Raw genomic sequence first — 26,988 nt, forward strand, 5'->3', positions numbered from 1 at the left:
TTGAAGCTCCTTTATGTTTGTCTGCCACCTTGTGGTTTGCTGTTGTACCTACAGTTACACATAACAGAAGTCAAGCCTAAATCACTTATGCCTAACTTTAAACTACTGTATAAAAGGGACAATCAGACTGTTCCATTTAGACTAGCTTTGCATTTTTTGGCTAAAAAGTATTGCTTTAAAGAGCTGGCAAAAGTGGTGAGAGTGGTGATAATCCTTTCAAGCTTCCTATCATTTTTCTTTTTTTTCTGTATGAAAAGGGATTTGCAGCAAATTTTACTGAAACAATAAAAATAGGAAAATTAATTTTGATACAAACAACTTCTTTTGATCTCATATTTAATTTAGAAATAAACAATTACACATTTCTGAGAGATTTAAATTCAAATTTTATTTAGATTACTATCGTACAGACAATTAGTTCCAGTTTTATGTGCTTTGTAGTTAAGTGTAACAATAAACGGTGTAGAGTTCACACTTATTAACCTAAACTAACCCATGAATTTTTACTTGATCACCAGGCTTCGTCTGGTTGGAAATAACATTAACAAGTGGCAAAAAACAGCAAGACATCGTATGAGAGAAATGAATGTTTTTTCGGTTTTTTTCTTTATAATTATTACAAACAGTAATTAAATAGTTCTTATAGTATTTTGACATGTTTTTGAAGGTGGACCATCTCTTATTTGCACTGATCCCCAGAAGAGTGAAGTTGAAGGTTTCCTTTCCTTCACTCTGGTCTTCGGCTCCCTCCACAGGTTCTCGATGGGATTCACATCTGGATTTCAAAATGTTTGCCGTGAACTACGTCTGGACCAATCTGGCTGTGCAAGATAGTTTTCTTGTTAAAAGGTCTTCTGCTGCCCAGAGCCAAATATTCCGGTAGAATCTTAATGCTGTCCGGCTCATCGGCTCAAAACACTCTCAAAGCTTCATATCCCCACCACCATGCTGGACCGTGTGGATGGGGCTCTTTACTACATTTCCAGTCTTTTGTCAAACCAAAGTCAAGCCCCTGTGTCCAAACAACTCCATTTTGTCTCATCTGACCACAGAATTGATACCAAAGGCTCTCTTCTTTGTCCAACTGAACTTCGGCAAAGCCTAAATCCAAAGTTCTGGGAGCACACTGCACAATGACAGGGTGCAAGCTGTGATCCCAAAGTGTCATTTATTTACATTTAATAACCATAAAGGGCACTCACAAAAGTCAGTCAGACTCAGCAGGGGGAGGAGTATGGAGAGAGTCGACCTGCAGCTCGCTCTCCAAACCAGGCTCTACCTCTGATTCACTGATTGCCACTTCTTCACTTTCCGGTTGCTTCCCTTCTGTCTGTTCATTGCTGCAATGGAGGGAAATGGAATGAAGACCCAAAGTTCTATTACAACCACAAAAAGCACGCAGGCTATGAAACTGAGCTGGAGTTCTCTGTCTATTGACATCATCTGTCTGTCTGTGGCTTAAGAGAACACAGAGACACTGCTATTACCTGCAGGACTGAAGCAGAAGAGTTTAACTGAACTTCAACTGCTTGAAAACTCAGCTATATGTGTGCTTACTAAGACCAGAAGGAGAACTCGCATAAACCAATTTTAGATATCTGTCTCTTTTAGAATTGATTTTAGGATCATATAATTGATTTATAGAGCTCACAATAGTCATCGCCCTACCTACTTTTCAGATCTGTTTTTATCCTCTGAACCTTGCAGAACCCTCAGGTATTCTGATATTTGCCAAAAGTCAGAACAAAAATCCATGGTGAACCGTTTCGTAATTAAAGTTCATGTTTCTCAACAGCATTGCTGAAGACCTGAGGGTAGAAGAGACTGTTGATTATACTAAAAAATAAAAATAAAAAGCAACTCAAGACTTACCTTTTCAGTATGCTTTCAGGTGATTTTATTTATTTAATTCAATTATTGTTATTATTATTAGTGTAATTATTTTCAAAATTGATTGCATTTCTCTATTTATTTATACATTTTAACCAATTGTAATTGTCTTTTATCGCTTATATTTTCTAAAATGTTGCCTTATTTTGCCTTTTTGGATGTTGCATTGAGGGAATCATCATTTTTTTGTAGCTTTTGTTTTCGAAAACACTTGATGTTACATTGTACTCGTAAGAAAAGCGTTATATAAATAAAGTCCAATTGAGTGATTGATTGTTCTGTTTCAATGTTATTACAGCACTCCACACACCTTAGGCGTCACTGCATGTGGTTTGATTGACATCCCTTAATTCACTTAAATTCAATTAAATTTCAAGTCTGTCTGCTTTATTGGCACGAAAGTCGGCACAAGACATATGCTCCCTTTGTTTCTTTTCTTTCTTTTTGTAAAAATTAATATCTTGTTCTTTTCATTTACTTTGCTTATTTATTATATTTTATCATTGCATTTTTTTCTTTTATCACCTGATTTTTGAATCGTACGATCTTTGACTATATCCATGTGTGTGTATTTCACGTAAACAATAGACTATCTCAAGCTAAATATTTGTCACATTCAACGATGTTATTTAAGTGTTCCTCAGTTTGTGACATGCAGTCATACTGTGCAGCTGGTTTGCTCAGTGTCTCTTTACAAGCAAGCAATTTACAAAAAATGACAGAACAAGTACATTTTTTATTTTTCCAGATTGTAAAAGTGACAAATTAGGTGTCAGTGTCTTGCCAAAAAGTGATTATCTGCCGAGAACTGACTGCACACTTGTTGTTAAAGCTGTATTGCACATTTTGCTTTTGTCAAAATGTCATGTTGATGCTTTAATAACATTTCATGGTTGCAATTAGTTTACAATTACAATCCTGTTTATTACCTGTAAGCCCTGTTTTGCTCTTTTATGTTTTCTTCTATACAGGTTACCTGTCTTGCAGAAGTGTAGCTCCCCTTGTTTTGCGTCCCTGCAGACCAGCCCTCTGCAGTGTCCTCTGAAGCGTCTGTCTGGAGATGTTAGTACCAGAGTGGCTCAGGTTCTTCAGGATGGCCTTGGTGGTGATGTTTGGGTTCTTCTTGGCCTCTCTCACCACCATCCTCACCAGCGCGGGGGTCACTTTTGGCTTCCTACCACGCCCTTTCAGGTTTTCCACGGTGTTGAACTCCTTGTACTTTTTGATGATGCTTCGCACTGTGGCCACTGGCACTTCGAAACACTTGGATATTGCTTTGTAGCCTTTCCCTGTCTTGTGTGCAGCCACAATGCGTGACCGGAGGCTCTCGCTGAGCTCGGCGATTTTACCCATGACTCACAGTTAGGTAGTAACTGACTGGAGAACACCTGCATTAACTGTTCTCGATTTATAATTTAATAGAATTTTCTAAAACGTGGTAGAACTCAGAGCTGTGAGTAGAGTCAATAGCAGTTTAAATGGTCGGTCGTCACGTGATTCACATAGACTTCGTGTAATTCCTGGGAAAGTCGTTACTCTGGAAGTATAGTAGAGAAATACCATTAACATCTGTAGCACATTGTCTTGCCATCTTTTGCCACTTGTTTAGATTTTTTGCAGGAACAATAAACATATAGATCAAACAAAAACACTGTATCCCTAACAGCTCATCAAATATAGACTATTCTATTATTTTCAACGCTTTTGCCGAAATTATCCTGCTGTGTTTTCAAAATTACCATACGGTGTATGGTGATTGAACGCAGCACAATTAAACGACGAGTGACGCAGCACGTAGCTGCTACGTCGTGTTTGGTCTGAGCAAAGGAAGCTAGGAAGGGATCAAGGAAACCTCTAGCATCGTAGATAAACACCCTTAAGAGGTGTGAACCCAGCGAGCACACAGCTATCACAAAACCAAAAGAACAGTTACAAGGTCCGCTCGAGTCCTTCATACAGCGAGGGTCAACATGTCTGAGACATACGGTATGTTTGTGCGAGGCAGACTGTTAAATTTCATGCTTGCTAGCTGGTACTCAGACTCAGCTCTGTGGTCTGATGTGACAGACTGGGCTCTTAGCAAAGTTGCTATTTAGCTAGCTGTGTGTTAGCTTAGGTTGTGCCACCTCATGCTGACTGTGGGCTTTAAGGGTGTTATTTAACATTCACAGCTGACATTTCATTCAGATTAAGTGGTCTACTTTGAGTGTTTCGTGTGTGTTAAGTGACACCTCTGTTCCACTATGGCGGAGTGCACTGCTTCGTGAAACGGTCAGCAACAAACAGATGGTGAGACGTGTACAGGTAAAAGTTGGCCAAACTTTACACAAAACGCAACTGTAGCGTGTCGGAAAATGTGCTCGCAGACTCTGAGGTAACCTTAGTTTATTGTATTTCAAGCAGAATGGGTGACCTTGCGAGCTGAAACAATGTTGCATTCATTCAGCCCAAGGTGCTGTGTTTTTTCCAAATAAGAGGTAGCTGTCAGCTTCAAGGCCCAGAAGAGGAAGTTAGATTGCTGTGGCTGATCATGGAAGAGATACCTGTAGAGCAGCAACTGCCTGGCGTGTCACTGGTCTGCCACATCTGTTTTCATCCTGATTCACAGAAATTTCACTTCCAAAAAAAAAACAAAACCCAAAATGTATAAACGCAGCATACAAACAGTCTTCTTTTCTGACTTACAGAAAAAGTAATAAATCTCGTTAATCTTTTTATGTTTAGAGAAGGGCTCAGTTAAGTCAAATGTGCACAGTATGTTTGTATGCTGTTAATAGTGTTGTGATAAGTTCTTAACCGTTGAGTTAATCCACACCCTGGTCAGGTGTGGTGTGAAAGGACAATGATTAGATAGTGTGGCCAGCACACAGACACTCCTCTTACCAGTGACTCTAAAAATCCAGCTTTCTTCAAATGACAGAGTGCCACAGATGAAAAGAGAAATATAAGAATGGGCTATTGGCATGCTGGATGTTGATAAGGCAGTTAGGGCCATAGCCAGTCTCAGAAATAATTCGAGACCGCTCTGGATTGATGAGTCCGACAATGTGGTCCTGGCCACCAAAATGTCCACCAGCTTCTGCAGAGGAAGAGTGGGACAACATACCAGAACCAACAACCTCATTAACTCTCTGCGTCAGAGATGACTCATTACTGACTTTGCTTTCTGGTCTGTGACCCCACTCTTAATCTACCTATTATCATTTCCGGTAAAGTGTGTACTTTGCTGTTTCATGACCTCTGTTTTGTGGTAGAGATTCCATGTGTTCGAACAACAGATACGTACATATTCTGTTGTGTTAAAAAGAATAGATAGAGTTTAATAAATTTCCCATGCTGCATTTAATTTCTTGTTTTATACATTTTGCATACTTATCCTGACAATAGACATAATTGCACCTGTCAGTGACATTGTAATTATGACTGACTGCTATTGCTACAGAGAAATTTATTGATTCAGAAATGCATTACTGTTCTGCATAAATTCATTCAAAATGACTGATAGTATCAGCAGAAGAATGGGCTTGTCACTGTAGACGTAGTTGTTTTGAAATGGCACACCATCACACTCTCCTGTTGCACTCTCAAACACACTCTTGCCATCTGCTTCTGCTTGTACCCTCTCTCCCTCATTCCTTGTATGAAACTTTATCCAAGTGGGCAGTATTTATGTAAAAGTGCCAGAGCTAATGGGAGCGGTAATAGCCTTTTATTGATTTCTGTCTCAGTCTCCTCGGCTTTCTGTTCTGCAGGGTCACTGGTGCAACTGGCAAAAAGCATTATGAACACAATAAGTACAAGTTAAGTGGTTACAGATGGAATTTATACAACTTTTCATTTGGTATTTGGTCAGTAAGTGTAGTTACACATCGTGGTTTATATGAGGACAGTAGAAAACATTATGCTGTCTTTAGTGTGGCATTGTAATGGGAGCATATTTTCAGATTAACTCTAAATTTGGTTGACACTAATCTTAAAATGCAACGTATACTGGAGTCGGAGTGTTGTTGGACGGTTTTCTGTTTCTAGGCTAATTTATTCTGTTTTTGTTGTCCAGATTTCTCTGTTTGGTAATACCGGTATGTTTATAGATGCTGGGCTTCAGCATTTTATAATTTTTGGAATTCTGTTGTTATCCATTATCTTTCTTCATTTTTTGACGAAGCTCTGCATTTTTGGAGTACAGAGATGCAAATGCATTAGGCAAACATCCCATTTGACCTCAAGTCTAAATGCCTTGTGCATGTTGTCAGTAAACGGGAGAACACATCAGACATAAACATTAGATCTGCGCCTGAGCGTGTTAAATGTTGTCACCGTGTAAGTGAATGCAGATAACATTGTTATTCTGTTCCCTCAGGGGTTATTTAATATTGATGTGTAAAGAATACAATAGGCTGAGAGGTGGCTGTTGAGAGGACAGCGCTGCATTCCACTCTCCTCATTGCTTTGACATATTGACAGCTTGATTGCTGTATGCAGATCTCACATGGGAATATATGATGTCGAGGAAGACGCTGAAAAGCTGAGGCAAGCTTTTAAAACAGAGCTGTTAGCCTTTGATTCTGTCAGTTCTGCTGTCACGACCACTGACACTGTGCGGTTGAGATGTAACGTTGACTGCTGTGGCAGAATAAAACTATAAGTGCCTGTAGCCACCTTCACTGTGCTGCAGCCGTTTGGTTGCATTGAATTTGACCTCTAGCTTGTGCTGCTTGAGAAAACACCCGCTTCAACAAACAATGGCACACTGTAATGGTGGTGTGGTGTGTGTCGGCCGATGAAGGTGGCTCCAAGAGCAATAGCATAACAAGTTTAAATGTAACACAGGAACTAAAGATCAATCTCATCATACCCTCTTGTTTTTCTTTTTTCAAGTGCTATTTCTGTCAATCTTGTGTGAAGCTGAATATTCACAGGATGTTCACCTGGCTGGTAACATCAACAGTGGTCACTAATGATTTCCCAGGCCAGCACTTCTTCCCTGCAGAGCTAAAGCTTAAACCAAAACTGCACACTCTTTCTAAAATTTCAAACAAAGCAGGTGCTCAGGAGGAAAAGCATAGTTTGCAGTCATTATTTGCTCTTACAGTCTAAGGGACACACCCTGATTCCTGAATTTCTTGCTATTCTATCACAACCTTTCTTTCTTTTATTTAAATGGATACATTTCATTGAGATTCAAATGTCTTTTTGAAGAGGGCAACATGAAAATTTGTCTTTATTTCTCACTGAAACAGCTCACTCAGACTTGCGCCCACTTTTCATATCCTCATGTGTTGTATCTTTTGGATCTAGTGGGAGCTGCAGCACAGTGCATGTATGTAAATTTCCCCAGTACTATCTTTGACCGCAGCACGTAAGGCAGCCCGTTCTAAGTATACCTTTGCACATAAGTCATTGAGGATCATGTAAGGGGGGTACGTTATACTCTCCAGGGCAAGGACCCACTCTCCACAACAACATCTGTACAACCAGCTGGCTTTGGTCATTCAATCTCTGTGCAAGTCGGTTACTCTAAGCCAGGGGTGTCAAACTCAGTTCCTGGAGGGCCACTATCCTGCATGTTTTAGATGTTTCCCTCTTCCAACACACCTGATTCAAATGATCAGCTTATCATCAAGCTCAGCAGAAGCCTGATAACGAGCCTGATCATTTGAATCAGGTGTGTTGGAAGAGGGAAACATCTAAAACATGCAGGATAGTGGCCCTCCAGGAACTGAGTTTGACACCCCTGCTCTAAGCCATGTTTAATAACTCTAAAGCTTCAGCTTTGCTCTGATGACCTGTTATTGGTGCTGGTGCTTCTTCAAGGCTTCAGATAGTCATTTTCCACCTGGGACAAACAGGCATTTTAAATTAGAATTGTAAGCGGCACGCTATACTGATTACATGCAAAGCTTTGTGATTAGTAGGCTAATTTGGGTTTGGAGGATACTGTGAAAGTAGTAGCTCAGTGGGATTAAGAGGAAAGCTTAGGATTGTCTCCGGGGATGGAAGCACAAAGTGGAGTAGATTCGCCCCTGATGTTGGTGTCGCACTGATCTCTACCTCTTCTCCTCTGCTTGCAGACTTCCTGTTTAAGTTCCTGGTGATTGGCAGTGCCGGGACGGGGAAATCCTGCCTCCTCCACCAGTTCATTGAGAACAAGTGTAAGTCTGAGGGTTACAAAAAAAGTGACTTTTTCAGTGTAGACTAGCACAGACACCCTTAAATTGAAAAGGTCACAAACTTGTGCTGCTGATTTTACGCCACACACATCAAATGAACCCTCTCACTCTACTGTGAGCTTGGACCCTGCTGAATTTTTCAACACGTTCCTTCTCAGAAAGTTATTCATTCACTGCTGTGTGGATGCAGGATGCAGTGTGTGCCGATCCAGATTCTTAACATTTACAGTAGGTAATTATTGAGCCAGCCAAATACAACACGAGTTACCACAGCTCTCTGGCTTGGCTGTCCTGCACGAACAGGACCTAAAAAGAAAATACACACTAAATTTAACTAGAAGTTTTACCAAACTTGGACCGCCCGGCGACAAAGATGACCCCTGTGACCTTGAAAATGAGGTCAAGGTCACCAAATGCGAACTTGACCTGTGTCTTATTATGGTACACCTGTGTACCAAATATCAGTATTTTATCGAGTTATCGTGCGGAAACCAAATTGTTACAGACAAACAAGCAAGCGAGACCATGCAGCGGAAAACAATACCTTCCGGAAAACGCTGTTTTGCCGGGCGCTAACAATTCTGTGAGCTGTACGTCTTCATGGCTAAATGAAAATGACACTTTCTGCACCGTGCAGGGCAGTAAAACATCCCTGCTGATAATGCCTTCAAAGCATGCACCATAAGCTTCACAAAGTCAGGATTTATTGTCGGGCTGTAGAAGTATATCTAACAAAACTGTGATTTAATGTTAGTGTGTGATTTATTTATTTATAGCACAGTATTTAAACTGTCCAAACATCAAAACTGTAAAGATGTTGAGAAGTCCTCTAGTAAGCATTCAGGATGCTCGTGTACCGCACTCACTGCTTCACAATTTTGCTTTGTACAAACATGTAAAAATTCCTACACGTGAATTAATTTGATTGAGCTGTGTTCAGTTCATGCCCTGTCAATAAAGAGAGAAAGGAAACAATACAGGAACATGTTATAAGATGACATTGTTGTCCCAATTATGGCAGTGCACACCCTGTGGTTAAGTGGAAAGACTTCTCTGTATAAACACTGCGTAACTTTCCAAGGGACAAAGACATCGTGGCACTTCTACATAAACTGTGCTGCAGTTCGTTGTTCTACTGTGCTGCTCTTTCATGCTCCCTCCCTTTTCACAACGCTCTTGCAGTTAAGCAGGACTCCAACCACACCATCGGCGTGGAGTTTGGTTCCAGGGTAGTCAACGTTGGTGGGAAGACAGTCAAACTGCAGATCTGGGACACTGCCGGGCAGGAGCGATTCCGGTAACAGACTACAATATTTCCTGCTCAGTATTTGACATACATACAACACCCACAGTTTCATGTGAGAGGTTACAGTCTCGTAAGCTCAGAGCAGCTGCAGTAGAGTATTGAAGAGCTTGACTGATGATGATGGTTTAAAGCAAGGGAGCGTTCCTCTTTCACCTCCCCCTGTCTGATACCATGTGATATTGTGAATGCATTACTTTAAACAGCGTTTCTGCATTTTCTTCACAGTTCTGTCACGCGCAGCTACTACCGAGGAGCAGCTGGAGCGCTCCTTGTCTATGATATTACCAGGTAAAACCGTCGCTGTGTGTAATCACTCACTGTTCTGCTACTTTAGCACAAATAATGCTGCTTGACGATAATTTAAATAATAGCAATAATGATGACAGAAGGTCAGTCCAGCCCAACAGAAATTAAACTGACATATAAAAATACAAAGGTGGAGAAATAGAATTAAACGTGGTGAAAGATTTGTAAAGTACAGCAATGCAGCAAAGACCAATTGATACAAATAAAGTATTAAAAAGCACCAATGATGCCATTTCATATTAAAGAAAAAGAAAGAGCAGAATAAAAGTTAAGAAAATCATAAAAAACAATGGTAAATGCAATAATAATAGTAAATAAATAAGTACTTAAATAAAGGGTGAATGAGTTGGACAAAATCCCATAAAATCAAGTCCTTAAAAGTAGGTTTTAAGATGTGATTGCAAGGAAGACACTAATTCTGCGAGTCTTACCTCCTCCTGTTCCAAAGCCAAAAGTCCCTTATGGCAAACTGACAGTCACTCTTAGATTTAAGCCTCAACTTTGGAGCAATCACAAAGGCCCCACATGAGCAACTGAGGCTGCAAACAGGCTCATACGGGATCGGGATTTCTGATATGTAGCTTTCGGCCATCTCTGAAAGTGATCGATACAATGTTAAAATCTATTCTAAAACAGACAAGGAGCTGGTGGAGGGAAGCCGGGATCAGGGTGTTGTGATGTCAGAATAACTTGTTTCTCTATATTGTGGGATATAGTCGCAAGCATTGTACTTACATGTTCATGCTTGTGCATTTTTTTTCGTTACACAACAAAATAGTCATTAAAAACTATGAGAAAACTGCAAAAAGTAATGCTGTTTTGACCTGTTGAAATTGCATCGAGCATCACTTGAAATTGAAATTTGCTGATGCGTGAAGCTTAACTGTAAATGGTATTCCACTTTACTCACTGTGTTTTTATGACCCCTTCTGTTGTTGTTGTTTTCGGTCTGTGTGGTTTTAACAACCTATAGGTGTTATATAGCGTCCACGCCACCTCCAGAAAATGGTGCAGTTTTATGACTAAGCCTGGACCCATACGGTGATATATGAATATCAGAAACCCACTCACGGGCCGGTGTTTCATAAGCTCTGGGTTGTGATAGAGGGGTTGTGAAATCAAGATGGCATGACTGCAGTAACGCTGAGAGACAGGAATGCAATACAATTTGTGTTTGTAGGAACGTACAGGCTTTTGTGGAGGGAGGAGGTGGAGCGCAGAGTGGCAGGAGCTGTAATATAGAGGCGTCTTCTGGCAGGCAGCAGCGGTTGGGAAAGCAGAAGTCTATCTAAATAAGTGTCACCTGAGGTAAAAACAAGGGGAGAGGAGGGAGAAAAATACACGGAGAGACAGATCAGAGGAGGAGGAGATGAAAAACAAAAGGCTGTGGAGACATTCATCACTCTTCACAGATGAAAGCGTTCGCAGGAGGATGGACAGCTGAAGGAAGGAAGAGTCTGTGAGGCAGATTGCAGCTGAGTCGCTTCGCCCCATCGGCGAGCGCAAGGGGAGTTGCGTCATTCTTTGGCCGTTTGTGAAAGCAGCTGTTAAACATCAGCTTGCGGACCTACACCCTTTTTGCTCACCTCATTGGCCTCATGTTACCGTGGACACCCTGACCCGGTCTCCGTGGTAACCAGTGGCTTCGCTGCAGAGAAGTTTCCATGAAAGTTTTGTGCTTTTGGCTTCACTGTCCCAGCAGACCGCTGTGCATGCTAGCTATGGAGTGTAACTGAAGAGCGTGACATTTCTGTGAAAGGTTACAGAAGATGTGCTTGTTCTAAATATAATCAAGTTACAAAGTCACAATTTATCACTGCTACTAGTCTTTATTTACACACGTTAGAGGACCTCTTTAAAAAGGGCATTGTGTTTGATTTGGAGAAAAAATTGTAATAACACTGAAAGATTCTTCATTTGATAGAGCAACCCTGTGAAGACACAGTCCTTTTGATATCCAGGGTTTGGACAGCAGGTAGATTATATTCTTAAAATGGAAATATCCCTCTTCTAGTACATTGTCGTGTTTTTATATGAAGGCATTTAAGTGTTATATAGTGTAAAGGAGAAGAATCCTAATGGAGGTGATTATTTTCATAGAAATCATTGTGAACTTTGATAGACAGAGATCATTTTTTAGGGGTTTTATCAATACCAGAGAGGGTAAATACGATCATTTCATAGATTAATTCAATAAACTGTAATGGAAATTGCAATATTTACATACAATCTAATAACCATCAGATATACTCTAAGACAGACACAAAGAGTGCGTAAAGAAGCAGGGCGGTTACAATAATTTTATAGATTTTTAATATAGTTTATTGGTGCATTTTTCTATGTACAGTTTTACTCCTAGCATATTTTACACCTTGTTGTGCATTTTGTAGCTTAGTACATTTTTATTTTATATATTTTTCTGTTGTGGTGATGGTCTCTTTTATCGCTGTGCTTGCTACTGAACCAACAGAATTCTATTATATTCTATTCTATTGTAAATTATAGGCTGGCATGACATGTGGGCATACAGTCCTGAACCTTTGAAGCCACATGAATGCAGAAAATACCGTGTTACATGGTGATGCTTTAGCCCAGGGGTGTCAAACTCTGTTCCTGGAGGGCCACTATCCTGCATGTTTTAGATGTTTCCCTCTTCCAACACACCTGATTCAAATGATCAGGCTCGTTATCAGGCTTCTGCTGAGCTTGATGATAAGCTGATCATTTGAATCAGGTGTGTTGGAAGAGGGAAACATCTAAAACATGCAGGATAGTGGCCCTCCAGGAACTGAGTTTGACACCCCTGCTTTAGCCCAACACTAAAACTGTCCTGTCTTACAGCCGGGAGACGTATAACGCTCTGACCAACTGGCTGACGGATGCACGGACACTGGCCAGCCCCAACATTGTCATCATCCTGTGTGGTAACAAGAAAGACCTGGATGCAGACAGAGAGGTGACCTTTCTGGAGGCCTCGCGCTTCGCTCAGGAGAACGGTAACTGCTGTGGAATCTACATTGTCGCACATTTCAATTCCGCATTTGTTTTTTTTTTTAGTATTTTATACACTTGCTTTTCTTGTGCCTACACAGAGCTGATGTTTCTGGAGACGAGCGCTCTGACTGGTGAAAACGTCGAGGAAGGCTTCTTGAAATGCGCTCGCACCATCCTCAATAAGATAGATTCAGGTACGCTTGTTTTGTTTGCTAAAGACGTGTGTCCGCACTGGTTGCTCCAGACGTTTGCATGCTGTGTTAAGATCTCGTTGCTTATTTGCATGAAGTTCTCTGGATCTGCCAGAAGTGGAGCAGACATGTCTTGACATTTCTCATTGTGGTTCTCTTAAAGGTGAGTTGGACCCGGAGAGGATGGGTTCAGGTATCCAGTATGGAGATGCTTCGTTGAGGCAGCTGCGACAGCCGAGAGGCACCACGACACAGAATAAGCAGCAGTGTAATTGCTAGGGATCGGGCTCTAGCCACACCTCAGCCCAAAGGCCCACACAGACAGGACGCCCCCTACAGGTTAGTAAGTTTAACACTTGACCTGAATTCTTTGTTATTTTTTAATTTGCCGCACTATGGAGTGGTTACCTTCTCATTTCCATTCTCGCCACATCTTAGCTCAAGGTGTTTTTTGGTGTGTGCGACGCTCCATCCTGGAGTCTCACACACCTTTGATCACCTCGATGAGTGGTCGTGGAGATCACTGCAACCCCTGACCCCTGACCTCTGGTAAGAGTCTCTCCTTCTTACCTGAAGGGGTCAGTTTTGCTCCTGCATCTGAACAAGCCGACCCCTCGGTGTGAACACAGTGGGATCATAAAGAAGAGAAATCCTCGTCTTAAAAGATGGTTTCCTGCTTTCTTACCAGACAAGGACAAGTCAAGGGTTGTGTGTATGGGCTGCCCTACTGTTGTTTTATATCTGTGCTTTTTTTTTTTCATTCTGGTTTTAGTAACCCCCAAATGCTTTCTGCGTTTGCACAACATTGTTTGTAAATTATTATTGTTAAACTATTCTGCGCGTATTCATCATTCAAACTTCCCCAGTAATATTTCATGGTTAATTTGGTTGTTTTAAGTTTTAGCATTCATAATATGCTTGCTGATCATTTACATAACTATATTTTCCTTAAACCGAGGCCGTCATTGATAATAATAAATAGTCTAAGTGCGTCCTCTTATGAGAAGTTGACTTTCACAGATTTTGGGTTATAAATATTGTATAGAAATTTGTTCCTAATGCGAAGCAATGCAAATCCTTGCGAAGATTTTTGCAGTTATTGTCAAATGATCTGAAAATTTAAGCTGCTAATCACTGGATTTAGGTGTACTTCAGATTTTTAAAGCCAAAATAGGCCCTAATGTAGAGCCCAGGAATTTTAATCGCTCTGAAGTGTGTGTTACATTGCGTCTTACATTAAAAAATGTTTGGTTTGCATTATAATGCACTGTTATGATGTAGAGTATTGGCCTTAGTGATATACTTGATATTGTGGCTCTTTAGTGTATTCTTCCCAGCCGCCATGTCTCTGTCAAAGGGAATGGTCCAATCACTCCACTCTACACCCACATAGACAAGCCAGTGGGTCAGGTCTAAAGCACAAAGAAGAGAACATTTGCTCTTTATTTTATCCAAAGGTCTGAAAGTCTATAGCTTGGGGCTTTTTTTACGTTCACACCATGTTTGAGTCCCTATATCTCTGCTCCTGTTACAGTGAAAGATTAAGAAAGAGTCATCAATCGTGGCAAAATGTTTTTGACTCCTCCTGCTGGGCATGACCTCCCTTTGATTCTTGCTGCTCTGCATGCACATACTGTACAAGGGACGTCACAGGAAACCACAGTTGGTTTTGCTTCAGTGTCGTGTTCAGGAAACTTTTGCGCCCCCCCCCAGTTCCTTCATTGCGGTTTGACATTGTACACTCATGACAAGTTGTAAATGCGCCTTAAAAAAAAATCAAGATTCTGTTTTTAACCTCGCGAGTAATCACTTCTGTTTGTTAAGCACAGAAATATCAACTCTGTTCTGCTCCAGAGTCTGAGTTTTCTGAGGCGACCCAGATGTTTTCTCCTTGGAATCCTGTATTGCCCATGAGAGAAACAGGGAATTTCCAGTGCAACATGGTTTCCTCTTTTCTTGTAACACTGACAGCATGTTTTGTGGTGCTGCTGGAGGAAAACGAGGTTTCGAGTTCATAACTTAAAAACATCCCCAAACTGCCGCCCTGTTGAGTCAAAGGCACTGCTTCTGTCTGAATCACTGAGAGCAGGTTATACTGACCCAGCCAAGAGGAGATCAAAACAAACTGCCCGCTAACTTATTTCTCATGTCTCTGTCCTCCAGCGCTGGCATATGTCCTCCCAGACAAACCATATGTGTTTAAGCTCAAGTGAGCCAGCACACTGACGGGAGGAAGATGGCGGGTTGTGCAAACACGAGATAGTATAGGATATCAAGAGACAGATGGTCAAAACTTGTTGCTTTCATACAATATTTACATCATGTGATAGTTTGTCTCCTTCTGCAAGTGCACTTTTACTTTTGAATTTTCATTCTTGTTCTGTTTATATGCTGTAACTATAGAAATGTACATTTTATTTTACTTGAACTGTAAACTGTAATAAAGATTTTAATTGTAGATGTTATCATTTCTTACTAAATAACAACTGAGATGCTCAGTGCGAGTTCCTGCTGTCGCTAGGCAAGAATGTTGAAATGATGGGAACTCGTGCTGTCTGAGGATTTAATTTGTTTATTGCTCTCTGCTGACGTGGAGGTAATGATGAAAGGATGATGACTTTGTGAGATGTAGGTGGCGGTCAGCAGCAGCTCTGATTAATCCTATTCGCCGGTTGTCATGTGTAAGTCATCAGAATGGTTGAATCAGTCGGCTTGCGTCTGTGTTATTGTACAGTTCATAAGAAGCAATCATCAGGATAGCCATATATGAGCGTTATATTCACTTGTCTGGATTCAATCATGTGATGGACGCAATCCAGCTCAGTTGCTGCTTAGTAACTAATGTTGTATAATCAACCTAAATACTACTGTACATCTCCAGTAACCTGTCCTGTAAATAAGATTTGTCTATTGTCTATTGAGGGTGCGTGTTGCTCATTGATTGTAATGATTATGCAATTCCTAGTAAACTGCTTGTTTTTCAATTAATACCTCTCACCTGTCTCCTGGATGTTAATGGTGATCTCTGCTTTGTAATTAAGCTCTGTTAAAGTGCATCCCATCCAGAATATTGGGAAGTCTCACCTTTTTTTCTTTTGTACCTCCCTTGAGTGTGTGCACAAGTGTGAGCTGCGTTTACACATCAGGTTTACAGCCGGCTGACTTAACGGACCTTGAAATTCAACAATGGAATCCATGTACGTGATTCATTCCCCTCCTTCGCCATTCTTTAGTCGAATCATTTCTCCCAAAGGCAGTCAGGTTGAGGTTAGGATATCAGAGGACTCATATGATGAAGAGTAAATGCCCTCTGTGTCCAATTGTCTGGATTTATGCTCCTGGGTCGATGGAGCAACGGCTAGAGTGGTTTAATGTAGCTGAAGTGGATATATTGACTGATTTATTGATCCGAGACAGGCTGTCAGGATGACCTCATATTGCATTTTGTATAATTTACTGCAGAAAAGCGGATTCTTTCGCCAGTAGATGGTGCTAAAACACTAGATGTGAACGTGTTTGGTTCCTGTTTAGTCGTGTTAGAAGCTGATTCACACCGAATCAAGCCAACAAATACGAAAGAACATTTACAGTGGGGTTATTTATCAGGAAATAAGTGTAGGTGGGAAAATGTCAAGATCTAAATGTAATAAAATTCCCTCTTCATTGAAGATGAATCCAAAGCGAAAGGCAGAAACTGTTGTGTCACTTCATCTGTTTATCATTTACACAAAATGGGTCACACTGATGCAGGTAGTTGAACAGGAGACGGTAATACACACATCTTCCATCAACAAACTCACAGGTGGACAGGAAGGGAAGCAGTACATACGTCACTATTGCCCAATATTTAAAAAAAATAATACAAAAGTTCAACAACACTTGAAACCATCTTTGACACCTTTTGAAATTGGATATGGTTAAAATTAAGAGTATGACAATTTCATAAACATTGAAGTTCAGCAAAGGGACATGAATAAAAGATGTTTCCATCAGAGTTCACGTGGCTTGAATTAAAAATGTTATTCATTTAATGAGGAATGTACAGAAATGGGAGAAAGAACTACTTCTGCAATGAATGTGTTAATTTCACAAGATCCAACACAAGATACACTGTATGTACACACCATACAAAGCAAACTTCACAGTACTGCTTTATGTAAAATATACTTTATATGTCCAGGTCTTGTTCCATCTGAGTTGTTTAAGTGTTTGATGAGTGACTAACAAGCGCCATTTACTGTAATCAGTCTGATCAAATGATGCTGATGATTTAAAATGCAATGAAAATCGTTACAACGTCCAAAGTGCGACCATCTGATCCAACATAACCTCCACTATTTATCATCAATGAGCCACGAGGATGTCTGACACAGCACAGGTTGCCATAACACACCATCAAAATGGCACTCGTTCTGAGTACACTCCATTCAATTATGATCTTGCCGTGCTGGGTCAATTGCTCTAAAGGGCTTTCTACTTGTAGTTTGCTTGTACTGCGATCCGGATTTAAAATGCACACTAGCCACGATGAATACCCGAATACGTGCAAGAACGTTCTTTATGTGGATTTATAGAAATGGCTACAAGACTGTTGTAAGTTCTCAACGCACACAGACCATTATAGGCTTTCTCTGTTTATGGTGCTTGTTAGTTCCAGTAGTGCCATTAAATAAATGTTTTAGGTAATGAGAGGAAGAGGAGGAGGAGGAGGGGTAGGAGTAGCAGTGTCACACTGATTTCCACACTGCACAGAGATAAATGCAATGACTAACTGGTTACTACATGAGAAAAAACTAACTTTGTGCTGCCTCTGGCTTTGGGAGAAGTGAACAGAATGTAACATAGGAGGCATATGAAATGTTAACATGTTGAAATGCACTGTGCAGCCTTAATAGTAGATGACATCTCTAGCAGTACAACAGCTACAGAATATTGCAACATACAGACTGTAATGACAAACAGGTTAGTTTAACTTGTACATCTATATGTAAACAATATTGCGTATTTCTCTTCTGAACAACCCCCCCTCTCCTGAAGTTCTCTTGAACGTTGGTGATGTAGAGGCAGGAGAATGATGGAGGTCCTTCCCAGAGTGACAGAAACGAGGAATATGTTGGTGTGGGGGCCAGGGCAGCAGATTTGTGGGCAGGTAGCGTCGATGGTTGTCAATTTTCTACTCAAGTGACTGGAGCATTAGGAGCTGCTTGAGGACCTTGGTCTGACTGGTCTCTCTGATCTCTCCTGCCAGGAACATCTCATCCACCACGGTGTACACCTTCAAGCACAGACAGAGGCAGTGCATCAGAAAACAAGGTTCAGAGATTACACCATTTATCAGAGTCGCAAATTGTAAAAATAGAAAGAATCATCAGATTTTCTATTAAGAGATGCTCCTTCAGCTGTTCAGACAGTAACCACATCCAGCTTAAAATCAGGATATTTGATCAAAATCACTTTATTCTACAAGCCTCATTTTATAAGCTGCCAAATATTAAGCAGAACAATTCTATGCTTTGCTGTGCAACCAAGACGACAGCAGTATGACCAACATGTGACAAAATTGAAGGGACTTTTGGCTGATCTGGACTGAGCTGCAGGCAGTGTTTACTCAGAGCAGATAGGAGGCAAGTATGGAAACAAATTAAAAATATAAGTATATGTAATCTGTTTTTTCAGTATTGGTAACATCTGTGGGGACTTGGAAAAGTGTTACACATGTTGAATCTTGTTTTTTTTTTTTTTTTTTGTTCAATAAGAAATCAAAGAAATTCAACAAAATTCAAGCAGTTTCTGAGCAAAAATGCCCAGAAATTGATTGGGGTTCAGAGGGCTCAGAACATTTAGGACAAAACGGTGTACAAATACCATAAGTCATCCCCTATCTTGTATTCAGTGTTCCTTAACTCCACCTCTGTGTTATCAAAATGTAAAAATAACCTCTGACCGCTGACTAAAAGCATACATGAAGTGACCTGACAAATATGACAGGGATGACTCATTTTGTCCTTTTGCGACACACCTGGGGAAAAGCAGGTGACGGAGCTTGTGAAATAGGTTTTGGTTGTCAATAGTTGGTTTTTGTTATTTGTCAGTTTCTGGTCATGAGCTGTCAAACACGAGTGGTGATTCATTAAAGTTAAGCATGTGGTGGATGCTCAGACACCTTGGGTAATTAGCAACAAACCAGCAGCAGGTGGGGGAAGGGAATTAAACATATTTATTTCTTAGCATTTTCTTCTTTGAAATATATAGATCCATCCCCCACTTAAAACGGTTTAGATGAATGTCACTGAATAACTGCTCTCGTTGCCAACAGTATATCAGTTGCCATGGCGCTGTAATGAAAGAAACATTTTCTCATCTGCCTTTTGTCCTCCTCTGTTCCGTCTGTCCGTTCAAGGTATTTAAATAATAACTTGAAAATCTGAGGAACAGAGGGGAAAATAATCACTCGGTGTCCTTACCTTGTAGAAGTTGAACACAAGGTCCAATTCACACACGTTGTGAAATACTCGTTCAGCACTTCAAGGAGAGACAGAGAGAGGAAGAGTAAAAATTCTAACTTTTAAGGCAATCAGATCGTAAACCGCAGATAATGAAAAGACCTACATTAGTAAGACAGAGATATAATTGTATATCTTAATGTGATGCATTAGTTAAGAGACAAGTGACACTGTAGAAGCAGCAGAAATCCATTTAACAAACCATGTAATAAGATGATTTCTACTACAAGGACTCCATCAATTTTAAAATTAATGTGGCTCTGGTCTCCTCTCGTTTTCCACAAGAGATTGTTTAAGCAGCGATACAGTGTCATTTACAATGGCAGAATTAGTGACCCTTTGTTCAGAATTTGCTACAGTGAATGTCAAAGCGGCCTGTGAGAAAATCCCGCTGTGAGCTGATATGCATCAGCTTAGTTTATTCTAACCTAAAAATGGGTGCAGTGATTACAAATAATAATCTAAAAACATCGATTGTCTTTGTGGACGTGTCCACATCAAATAACAAGCTCACAAGCAGCAACTTAATATTGTATATCCTAAGTGTGTTTAAGAAAGGCACTTAGACGCATTCCTTCATAGTCAAACATTACATCAAAATGACCTTCACTCCTGAGCGCTCGGGAGAGAAAATGGTCTGTTTGTCTTAGTGAATAACAAACACAAGATTATATTTGAGCACCCAATTTCAGTGGGTGCAATTAGATTTAAAATGTAATGATTCGAAAGAGACAACGTTGTTAAAATGTAATTAAATATAGTAAGTGATAGAACAAGATACATTCAATCTGATTTCTAATGTCTTGACATATTCACATGATGTTGATAAACTTATCTGTTATGCAGTTAGGTCAGTGATTAATGATACAAAACAAACGACCCCTTTAAAACGACATTGTTCATTTCTGTCTGTCTGCTTTGATGCAGCAAGCTACCCAAATCTAACAGACTATTTCTATTCAGGATTTATGCTCTTTAAGTAGCTTTGCTACAGACACACAGAAACGTATTGATTTATGTAGATACACATCGCAATTATGTCAAGCAAAAGCTAAAAGACTAATGATAACAACACTTTTATGTATCCTGGAGTTTAAGGTCACGCAGCAACTCAACAAAAGACAAATCTTTCATCAAAATATTTCATCATAGATCTTCAGCTCCCTCTGTAAACTGGTTCATATTTTTGCTCACAATTTTTAATAAAAGTCTTTGATTAAACTATAGACCATGACCTCCATCACACATCCTCCAGGATGTTTATTATAAATGCTTTATTTAAGTTTAATTAATGAACTATGACTTATTAGTTGTCCTTTCAACAGTGCAATAATCCATACTCTGCAGGACAAAACTTAATCTTACATTTATCTTAGTGAATTAGGTACCATTGCAAATTTATACATTTATTGCAAATAATATCGCATATCTCTCTCAATGTGTACTATCCACAAATTTAAGTAATTAATTATAAACAATTCATTTTTTCCACTAATCGTCATTTGACTGCAGTCTTTATATCCCATGAGAATGCTGCAGGTTTGTTATTAAACAGCTGCAGGACAGTAGAGGAGGATCAATTCTGAACACAATCATTAGGAGACATTCCTGAAAACGATCAGACCATGACAACTAAATCATTGCACTTCACTAAGTCCATATATCACGTGTTGTGTGTTTCAATTACCTCTACAAAGTTGTGGATTCCCTCAAGGTATGCCAGGTTATTATCAGTCACGTCCACACAAATACAGAAGTACAGACCAGCATAACGTCGGTAAATGATCTTGAAGTTCCTGAACTGTGAGAACAACACACATAAATCCTCTTATATTATGACAATAATACAAGCTCCTGAGCTTTAAGGTAAACCCCACCCGTATATTTTCAAATAACTATGAAGCACTGTGAGATTTTACGCATTCCCAGGGACATAATTTGCACATTGCTGCACAGTCTGCATAGCTGTCTCACTTAAAGAACACTGTAAATATTATAATTATTTTTATAATAACTATTTGCTACACTTGCTTCTTATTTGACTTGCAACACTTGCTTTTTAAAAACTTTAATTTTCTTGAAGTTTTATCTGCTATTCAGTGTTTACTGTTACACACCAATACATCAAATCAAAATCCTTGTATGTGAAAACCAAAATAGCAATGATACACATGCTGATTCAAAATACATATTAGGCTGATCAGCAGACCAGGATTCTTTCTTTGTTTTAAATGGTGTGTTCCGTCACAATATCACCTATTGAGTGCAGCGTTGTGCTGCCTTCCAAACAGTTTAAGAACACTGAAAAATACTTTATAATTTGTATTGTGCAAGGAGAACGTGTTTGCAATATGTACTGTCAGGCAGAAACAGGTATTTTAAACAGCAGTGTAATTACTACACGTTACAGGACCATGCAGACAAATGGAACCATACAGCCATGCAATGCAGATATATATATGGTACTGACAGATCCCATACCTCCACAAAGTTGGTGTGCTTGGCGTCCCTGACAGTCACCACAGCATGGACCTCCTCAATCAACTTCTGCTTTTCATCATCATCGAACTGCATATACCATTTGGCCAATCGTGTCTTCCCAGCTCGGTTCTGGATGAGGATAAAGCGGATCTATGCCATGCAAAAGACAGAAAGACAATAACTTAATTAGCTGCAACAGAAATATTAAACTACAATACTTATCCTTAGTATCTAATATTAAGTACTTCCAGACAGACGTATTATGAAACACAAAGAATTCATAAACAAGCTACACACGAGTATCTATGCATCTTTTTTTACTACTATGGGCTCGAATTTATAATGCATGAATTCTCCATACATTGGAATTTTATCATCCAAAAAGCTAAAAGTATTATTTGACAGGTAACTACTAGATATCTACTGCTAGCATTAGCTTAGCTGAAGCAAAAGATAACGTTAGCTAAACCACACCCATTTATTCTGACAACGTAATTGTAAAGGAACCTGACAACGTCTGAAGAAACAGTGTAAGATTTATCAAAACCATGTCTTAGTTTGTCTCTGCGGTTTAGTGACTTCACATTTTCGGCCTACCAATCAGCTAACGTTGAACTGAATGAGGAGGTTATCTGGCGAACTCTCCAAACGATAGCAAACTAGATGCTATAACGCTACTAACATGAGAGGAAAACAGAACAGTGTCAATTATGTTGCATATTTACCATTTTCGTCTTCTAAATATGAACCTTAGAGGCTCCAGAATAGTGCGTTCCCTGAGCAATTATGCAAACGCTTTACATTATATTCATCGGTATTTTTTCGACCGCTCGTCCGCTATCTTCCCAAGCTAACAGGAAGTGGAAAACTAGCGTTACGTTGCGTTGCATGGTGGAAAATGTAGTTTTCGATGCCCACATTTTGAACTTACACAAGGAGATATAGAACTACAAAGAACCAGCGTTGCTCTCTGACGTCGCATTTCGAGCCGTCTTCTGGATCACACTGAGCGACTAAGGGATTGTGACTGGTATCCTTCAGGAGCTTTTGGTATTTTCTTTAGTTTCTGTGTTTTAACCAAATATAATAACTTCAGAAAACAAAAAAAAAGAAGAAAATATTAACAAAGAGTAACAAGACTGTGTTTTAATGTAGTGTTTAACTAATGTTTTTAATGAATTAATGTTTTAACGCCACTTTACTAGATTTTACTACATTTACATGCTTAAAATTCATAGTTTTCCTCATATAAACAAACATAGCTCTTTTATATTTTTATCAACGTGTCTTAAGAAACCGAAAATATTTAGAACAACAAACAAACAAACAAGCATAAAACAATCTGCGTCATTTGAAACCCAGGTAAAACCTCTTAAAACTAATTATTACTAATATAGTGAATAGCTCGATTGCAAATAAAATAGTCTTTTAAGCTTTCATTATAATTATAATCTATGCATTAAAAAAAATCTTTAAAAAAAAAAAAAAAAGCCTTGCTCAACCCTCATTAAAGAAACCATGAACTGATATTAATATTGCTGGAGTGCATCTGTATTTGTGGTTTTATCTTATTGACAAATGTGGATCTGAATGTTTGTTCGCCTCTTGCAGATTTTAATCCTGCTATGTCTACACCATCCTTAACTGGGGAAGTGTTTGCAAGGCCTGTTGGTATTTCCTGTTTTATACTTTTGTGTAGCCCCCAAGAGGCGGAGAGAGAGAAAGTGATGCAGGTACTCAGAATGAATCATAGACTGTATATAAAATGGACATAGCGCCTGGCTCCAAAAGTGAAGCCTACCCAGAAGTGTCAAAAACTTGCAATATCACCCGTCCGCCAGGGGCTGGCTCCAAAAAGCTCTGCTCCATAGACCCCAACTCATCACGGGAAAAACTAAAATTTGATAGAATGCTTTTCTAACAGCTCAGGGTTTGTTTTCAATTTGCTGTTATGGTCAAAACGAGAGATCAGGCCGTCCGATCTTAAAATGAATCAATACGGGATTTTATACAGAGCGTTAAAGTTTTTGGAGCCAGGGGGCGGGGCTTACTTGACTGACAGTCTGGTCTGGAATGATTGACAGGTCCTATGAAGGAGGCAGGGCCAGAAGCTCATTCACTGTAAACTCTGTTCTCTTTTGGATTAACTGTAATATGATCACTGTTTGTTTATTTATCGGTGAGCAGCAGAACATTTTTCCACAGTTTTTTCCGCCTGTTGGCTTGTTTTAACCAGTTTTTCTGCCAATCAGCTAATTCTACCAGCAGACACTGAAAGGACTCTGATAGTTCAGTAAGTGTAGTGATTTTCTTAACGCGTGTCGGTTTTACTGGCACTTTAATATGCAACTTTAGTGTCACATATAATGTGTGCCATGCACTCCAGATGTTGGTGGAGTTTATTCCTGTGTGTACTGACCAGAGAAGAAAGTTAGCATCCAGTAAATATTAGCTTTAACGTTAGCGATGCTAACCAAGCTAGCTGCTCAGTCTTAGGTTTAGCTCGACTTTGGACGCGTACCCGTGGTTGTTAGTAGCAGGACACCTGTCAAGCAGCAGAAGCCCGTAAATATGGGTGGGACAGAGAGTCCTCGGCTCTCAGCCAGTCTGACTAATCACTACTCTCTGGTTCTCCCCTCCGAGAATTCTTTTTTTTCATCTCTGGCTCCAAAATCCAAGATGTCAACCAGGAAGTAGCAAATCTGGGCTTCATTTTTTTTTTTTTTTTAATCTGGGCTTCATTTTCTCAGTGCAGAAACTAATGGGTGACGTCACAGGTGCTTACGTCCATCTTTATACAGTCTATGGAATGAATGAATGTTTCAGCTGACATGCATTAGTGTGTTTGTTTAAAATGTCTCTAGCCACTAAATAACTGCCTTTTTCTTTCAACCCCACCTTAATGCCTGCATCTTGATTCTCTGCCATTTTATTTGGGTTGGCATCCCTTCACTCTGCTTTATCATTATTCCATTTCATGGACACCAATGATTTGAAGGTCATCAGTACTACTCATCCTGTCACTTTTCTCCTTTGTATAAAAACATCTTTAAAAATGATATTTCAGCCACATCTTAATATATCACAATGTATGTGGTTCAGTGTACCACGCACATTTGTCACACGCCTAAGAAATATTTTCATTTGCAGCACAGAATGAAAAGACAGGCCAGCAATATATATTTGCACCTCTTGAGGTTACCATTATTTGTGGTTGTTTTCTGCAGAGTCAGGCCTCCGAGTTGTTTACTGGTCTGGCTGGGCAGCCAGTTCACCACAGAACATTGCCCAGACAGCTTGGACAGCTTGCATCTGAGCGTTCTGGGCGTTTAGGGAGTCAGAGGGGGGTGGAGGTAGAGGGGGAGGACTGTGATTGTCCAGGGATTGCACAACTGTGAGTGGAGGAATGTGCTTGCCTTGGGACCCAGAAATATTTTCAGCTGCAAATGCAGAGAGAGTTGAGGTGGGATAGGGAAGAAATAAATGAAAGGGAAACCAACCAGTGAGTAAACAAAAGAGTTTGTCTTTCATATAATGCTCGCAGCTGTGTTTTGGTACTGGCGTGCTTAGAGCAATAAAAACACAAGTGATGTGGTGGTGTTGTATAACACAAATAGCGTTATGTGTCATATTTAATAGCAAAATGAGCTTAGGTTTTGTGATAGAGCCTGGTCTGTGTCAAAAAAAAAAACGAGGTAGGAGAAAGGGATGTAAAACGAGGCAGATTATTCAACGAAACTTGACCCCTGCTAATCTCGCTCTGTGTGATTGGGGGTCATGCAATATTGCTGAGAACACAGTGACTAATGTGACGGGAGCAGAAAGCGCGTGACTTATTCAAACGGAGGACGCTGCACCTTGAACCTTGCCTGACCGCGTAGTCAGTGGAGGGTCACATTTCAGACTGTCCATCCAGAGTGAACTCTGTGCATTACAATCTTACATCTCAAGCAAGAACTTCGTTAACATCTACCAATTATACATTTCTCTGCCTTTTGCTCCATTCGACATCCCATCAAATGATTGGTAAAAACATTTACCTTGACTGTGACTTAGGAAGACCAAGTTCTTGACATTGACGTTCCGTTTGCTTACAGAAGGAGCCCTGTTTCAGTCTTAAGATGCCCCTAAAGGTGCCAGAATATCAGATCAAAACAATAAACTGAGGGTTGCAGCCACACAAAGTATTTGTTTTCATATCACACAGAGTTTAGATTACCAGACTGGAATTGCATGTTCTAGGAAGTTCAAGGAAGGACTAAAGAATTTCAAGAAAGGGTCCCACTGCAAGACACTAAACATCTGTTTGAGCTGTTACTGGATGTTGTCTTGTACAACACTACAGACGTTATTCGAATGTGGAAGAAGCTCTGCCGCCTTCTTTAGTAACTTCAAATTTTTATCATTTAGTGGTTAAAATCATCAAAGGTCAAACCGCTGCACAGTAACTCTTTTACCAAGGAGATGACTCTGTGCACAACACATATAATTAGGGCTGACCTTTGAGATGATTGATTTTCCCAGCAAAGGTATTAAATATTTCCTCTCTCCGCAGCTCAATAAGGTTTTAGGTAGGAGTGCTTGGGTGAATGCACAACAAATCTATTAAATGCAATGCAGCCGTGGAACATTAAAGTCTGTTAGGGGATGACTAATGTTTGAGTTTGTAACAGGGAAATGGGGATCACTTGTGAGAGGAAGTGGTTTGTGACCCACAGGAAGGCCAAGAGGCAAGATCGGACCAAAATAAAGTCAATTAAGTTACAATCACGATGAACATGAGCACAATTCCTTTTCTCTTTATAGCAACAGAAGTAGTGCTGCAATGGAACAGACTGCCAAGTATGACAGATGAGTCAGACATCAGTGATACATCAGTGTAATGGCAGCCAGAGCTGAGATCTGGGATGCCTGATTAGCATTTGTCTTCACTTACACTTCCAGTCAAAAAATTTTGGACGCACCTTCTCAATCAGTGGTTTTTTTATTTTAACCCGTCATTTTGACTACATTGTAGATTAATACTGAAGACTAGACAGATGTAATCATTACGAATCTATGCAGTCGATGTATACTAAAAAACTCTTCTAATTTTCAGTATTTATCTACAATGTAGAAAATAAACAAATAACTAAAAACCATTGAAT

At 39.9% G+C, this 26,988-nt stretch overlaps 2 protein-coding genes and 1 long non-coding RNA gene across 3 annotated transcripts; 1 reads left to right on the forward strand and 2 right to left on the reverse strand.

Annotated features, from left to right (window-relative positions):
- Positions 1–362: 362 nt before the first annotated feature.
- LOC127536698 (uncharacterized) lies at positions 363–3,461 on the reverse strand. Its single transcript, XR_007945791.1, has 2 exons — positions 2,867–3,461; positions 363–1,340 (listed from the first exon to the last, which is right to left on the reverse strand). It is a non-coding gene; the product is annotated as an uncharacterized LOC127536698 (long non-coding RNA).
- A 219-nt stretch (positions 3,462–3,680) lies between these two features.
- rab4b (RAB4B, member RAS oncogene family) lies at positions 3,681–15,845 on the forward strand. Its single transcript, XM_022220868.2, has 8 exons — positions 3,681–3,876; positions 7,962–8,042; positions 9,243–9,357; positions 9,592–9,654; positions 12,514–12,668; positions 12,765–12,860; positions 13,021–13,196; positions 13,296–15,845. Exons 1-7 carry the CDS (start codon positions 3,861–3,863, stop codon positions 13,134–13,136), a joined length of 642 nt encoding a protein of 213 aa, XP_022076560.1. The 5' UTR covers positions 3,681–3,860; the 3' UTR covers positions 13,137–13,196; positions 13,296–15,845.
- Positions 15,846–16,552: 707 nt separating this feature from the next.
- ap2s1 (adaptor related protein complex 2 subunit sigma 1) lies at positions 16,553–22,715 on the reverse strand. Its single transcript, XM_051957787.1, has 5 exons — positions 22,567–22,715; positions 21,842–21,991; positions 21,046–21,161; positions 19,322–19,378; positions 16,553–18,132 (listed from the first exon to the last, which is right to left on the reverse strand). Exons 1-5 carry the CDS (start codon positions 22,567–22,569, stop codon positions 18,051–18,053), a joined length of 408 nt encoding a protein of 135 aa, XP_051813747.1. The 5' UTR covers positions 22,570–22,715; the 3' UTR covers positions 16,553–18,050.
- Between the last annotated feature and the right edge of the window lie 4,273 nt (positions 22,716–26,988).

This window comes from Acanthochromis polyacanthus, chromosome 13 (assembly GCF_021347895.1).
Source record: "Acanthochromis polyacanthus isolate Apoly-LR-REF ecotype Palm Island chromosome 13, KAUST_Apoly_ChrSc, whole genome shotgun sequence".
Taxonomy (NCBI): domain Eukaryota; kingdom Metazoa; phylum Chordata; class Actinopteri; family Pomacentridae; genus Acanthochromis; species Acanthochromis polyacanthus.

Excerpts from the sequence above, each read along its gene's own strand:
- rab4b (XM_022220868.2), top strand. Across the intron at positions 9,358-9,591 it reads GCCGGGCAGGAGCGATTCCG|TTCTGTCACGCGCAGCTACT; the intron begins GTAACAGACTAC and ends TTTTCTTCACAG. Across the intron at positions 12,861-13,020 it reads CCTCAATAAGATAGATTCAG|GTGAGTTGGACCCGGAGAGG; the intron begins GTACGCTTGTTT and ends GTTCTCTTAAAG.
- ap2s1 (XM_051957787.1), bottom strand. Across the intron at positions 21,162-21,841 it reads AGCACACCAACTTTGTGGAG|TTCAGGAACTTCAAGATCAT; the intron begins GTATGGGATCTG and ends TTGTTCTCACAG. Across the intron at positions 19,379-21,045 it reads ATCCACAACTTTGTAGAGGT|GCTGAACGAGTATTTCACAA; the intron begins AATTGAAACACA and ends TCTCCTTGAAGT.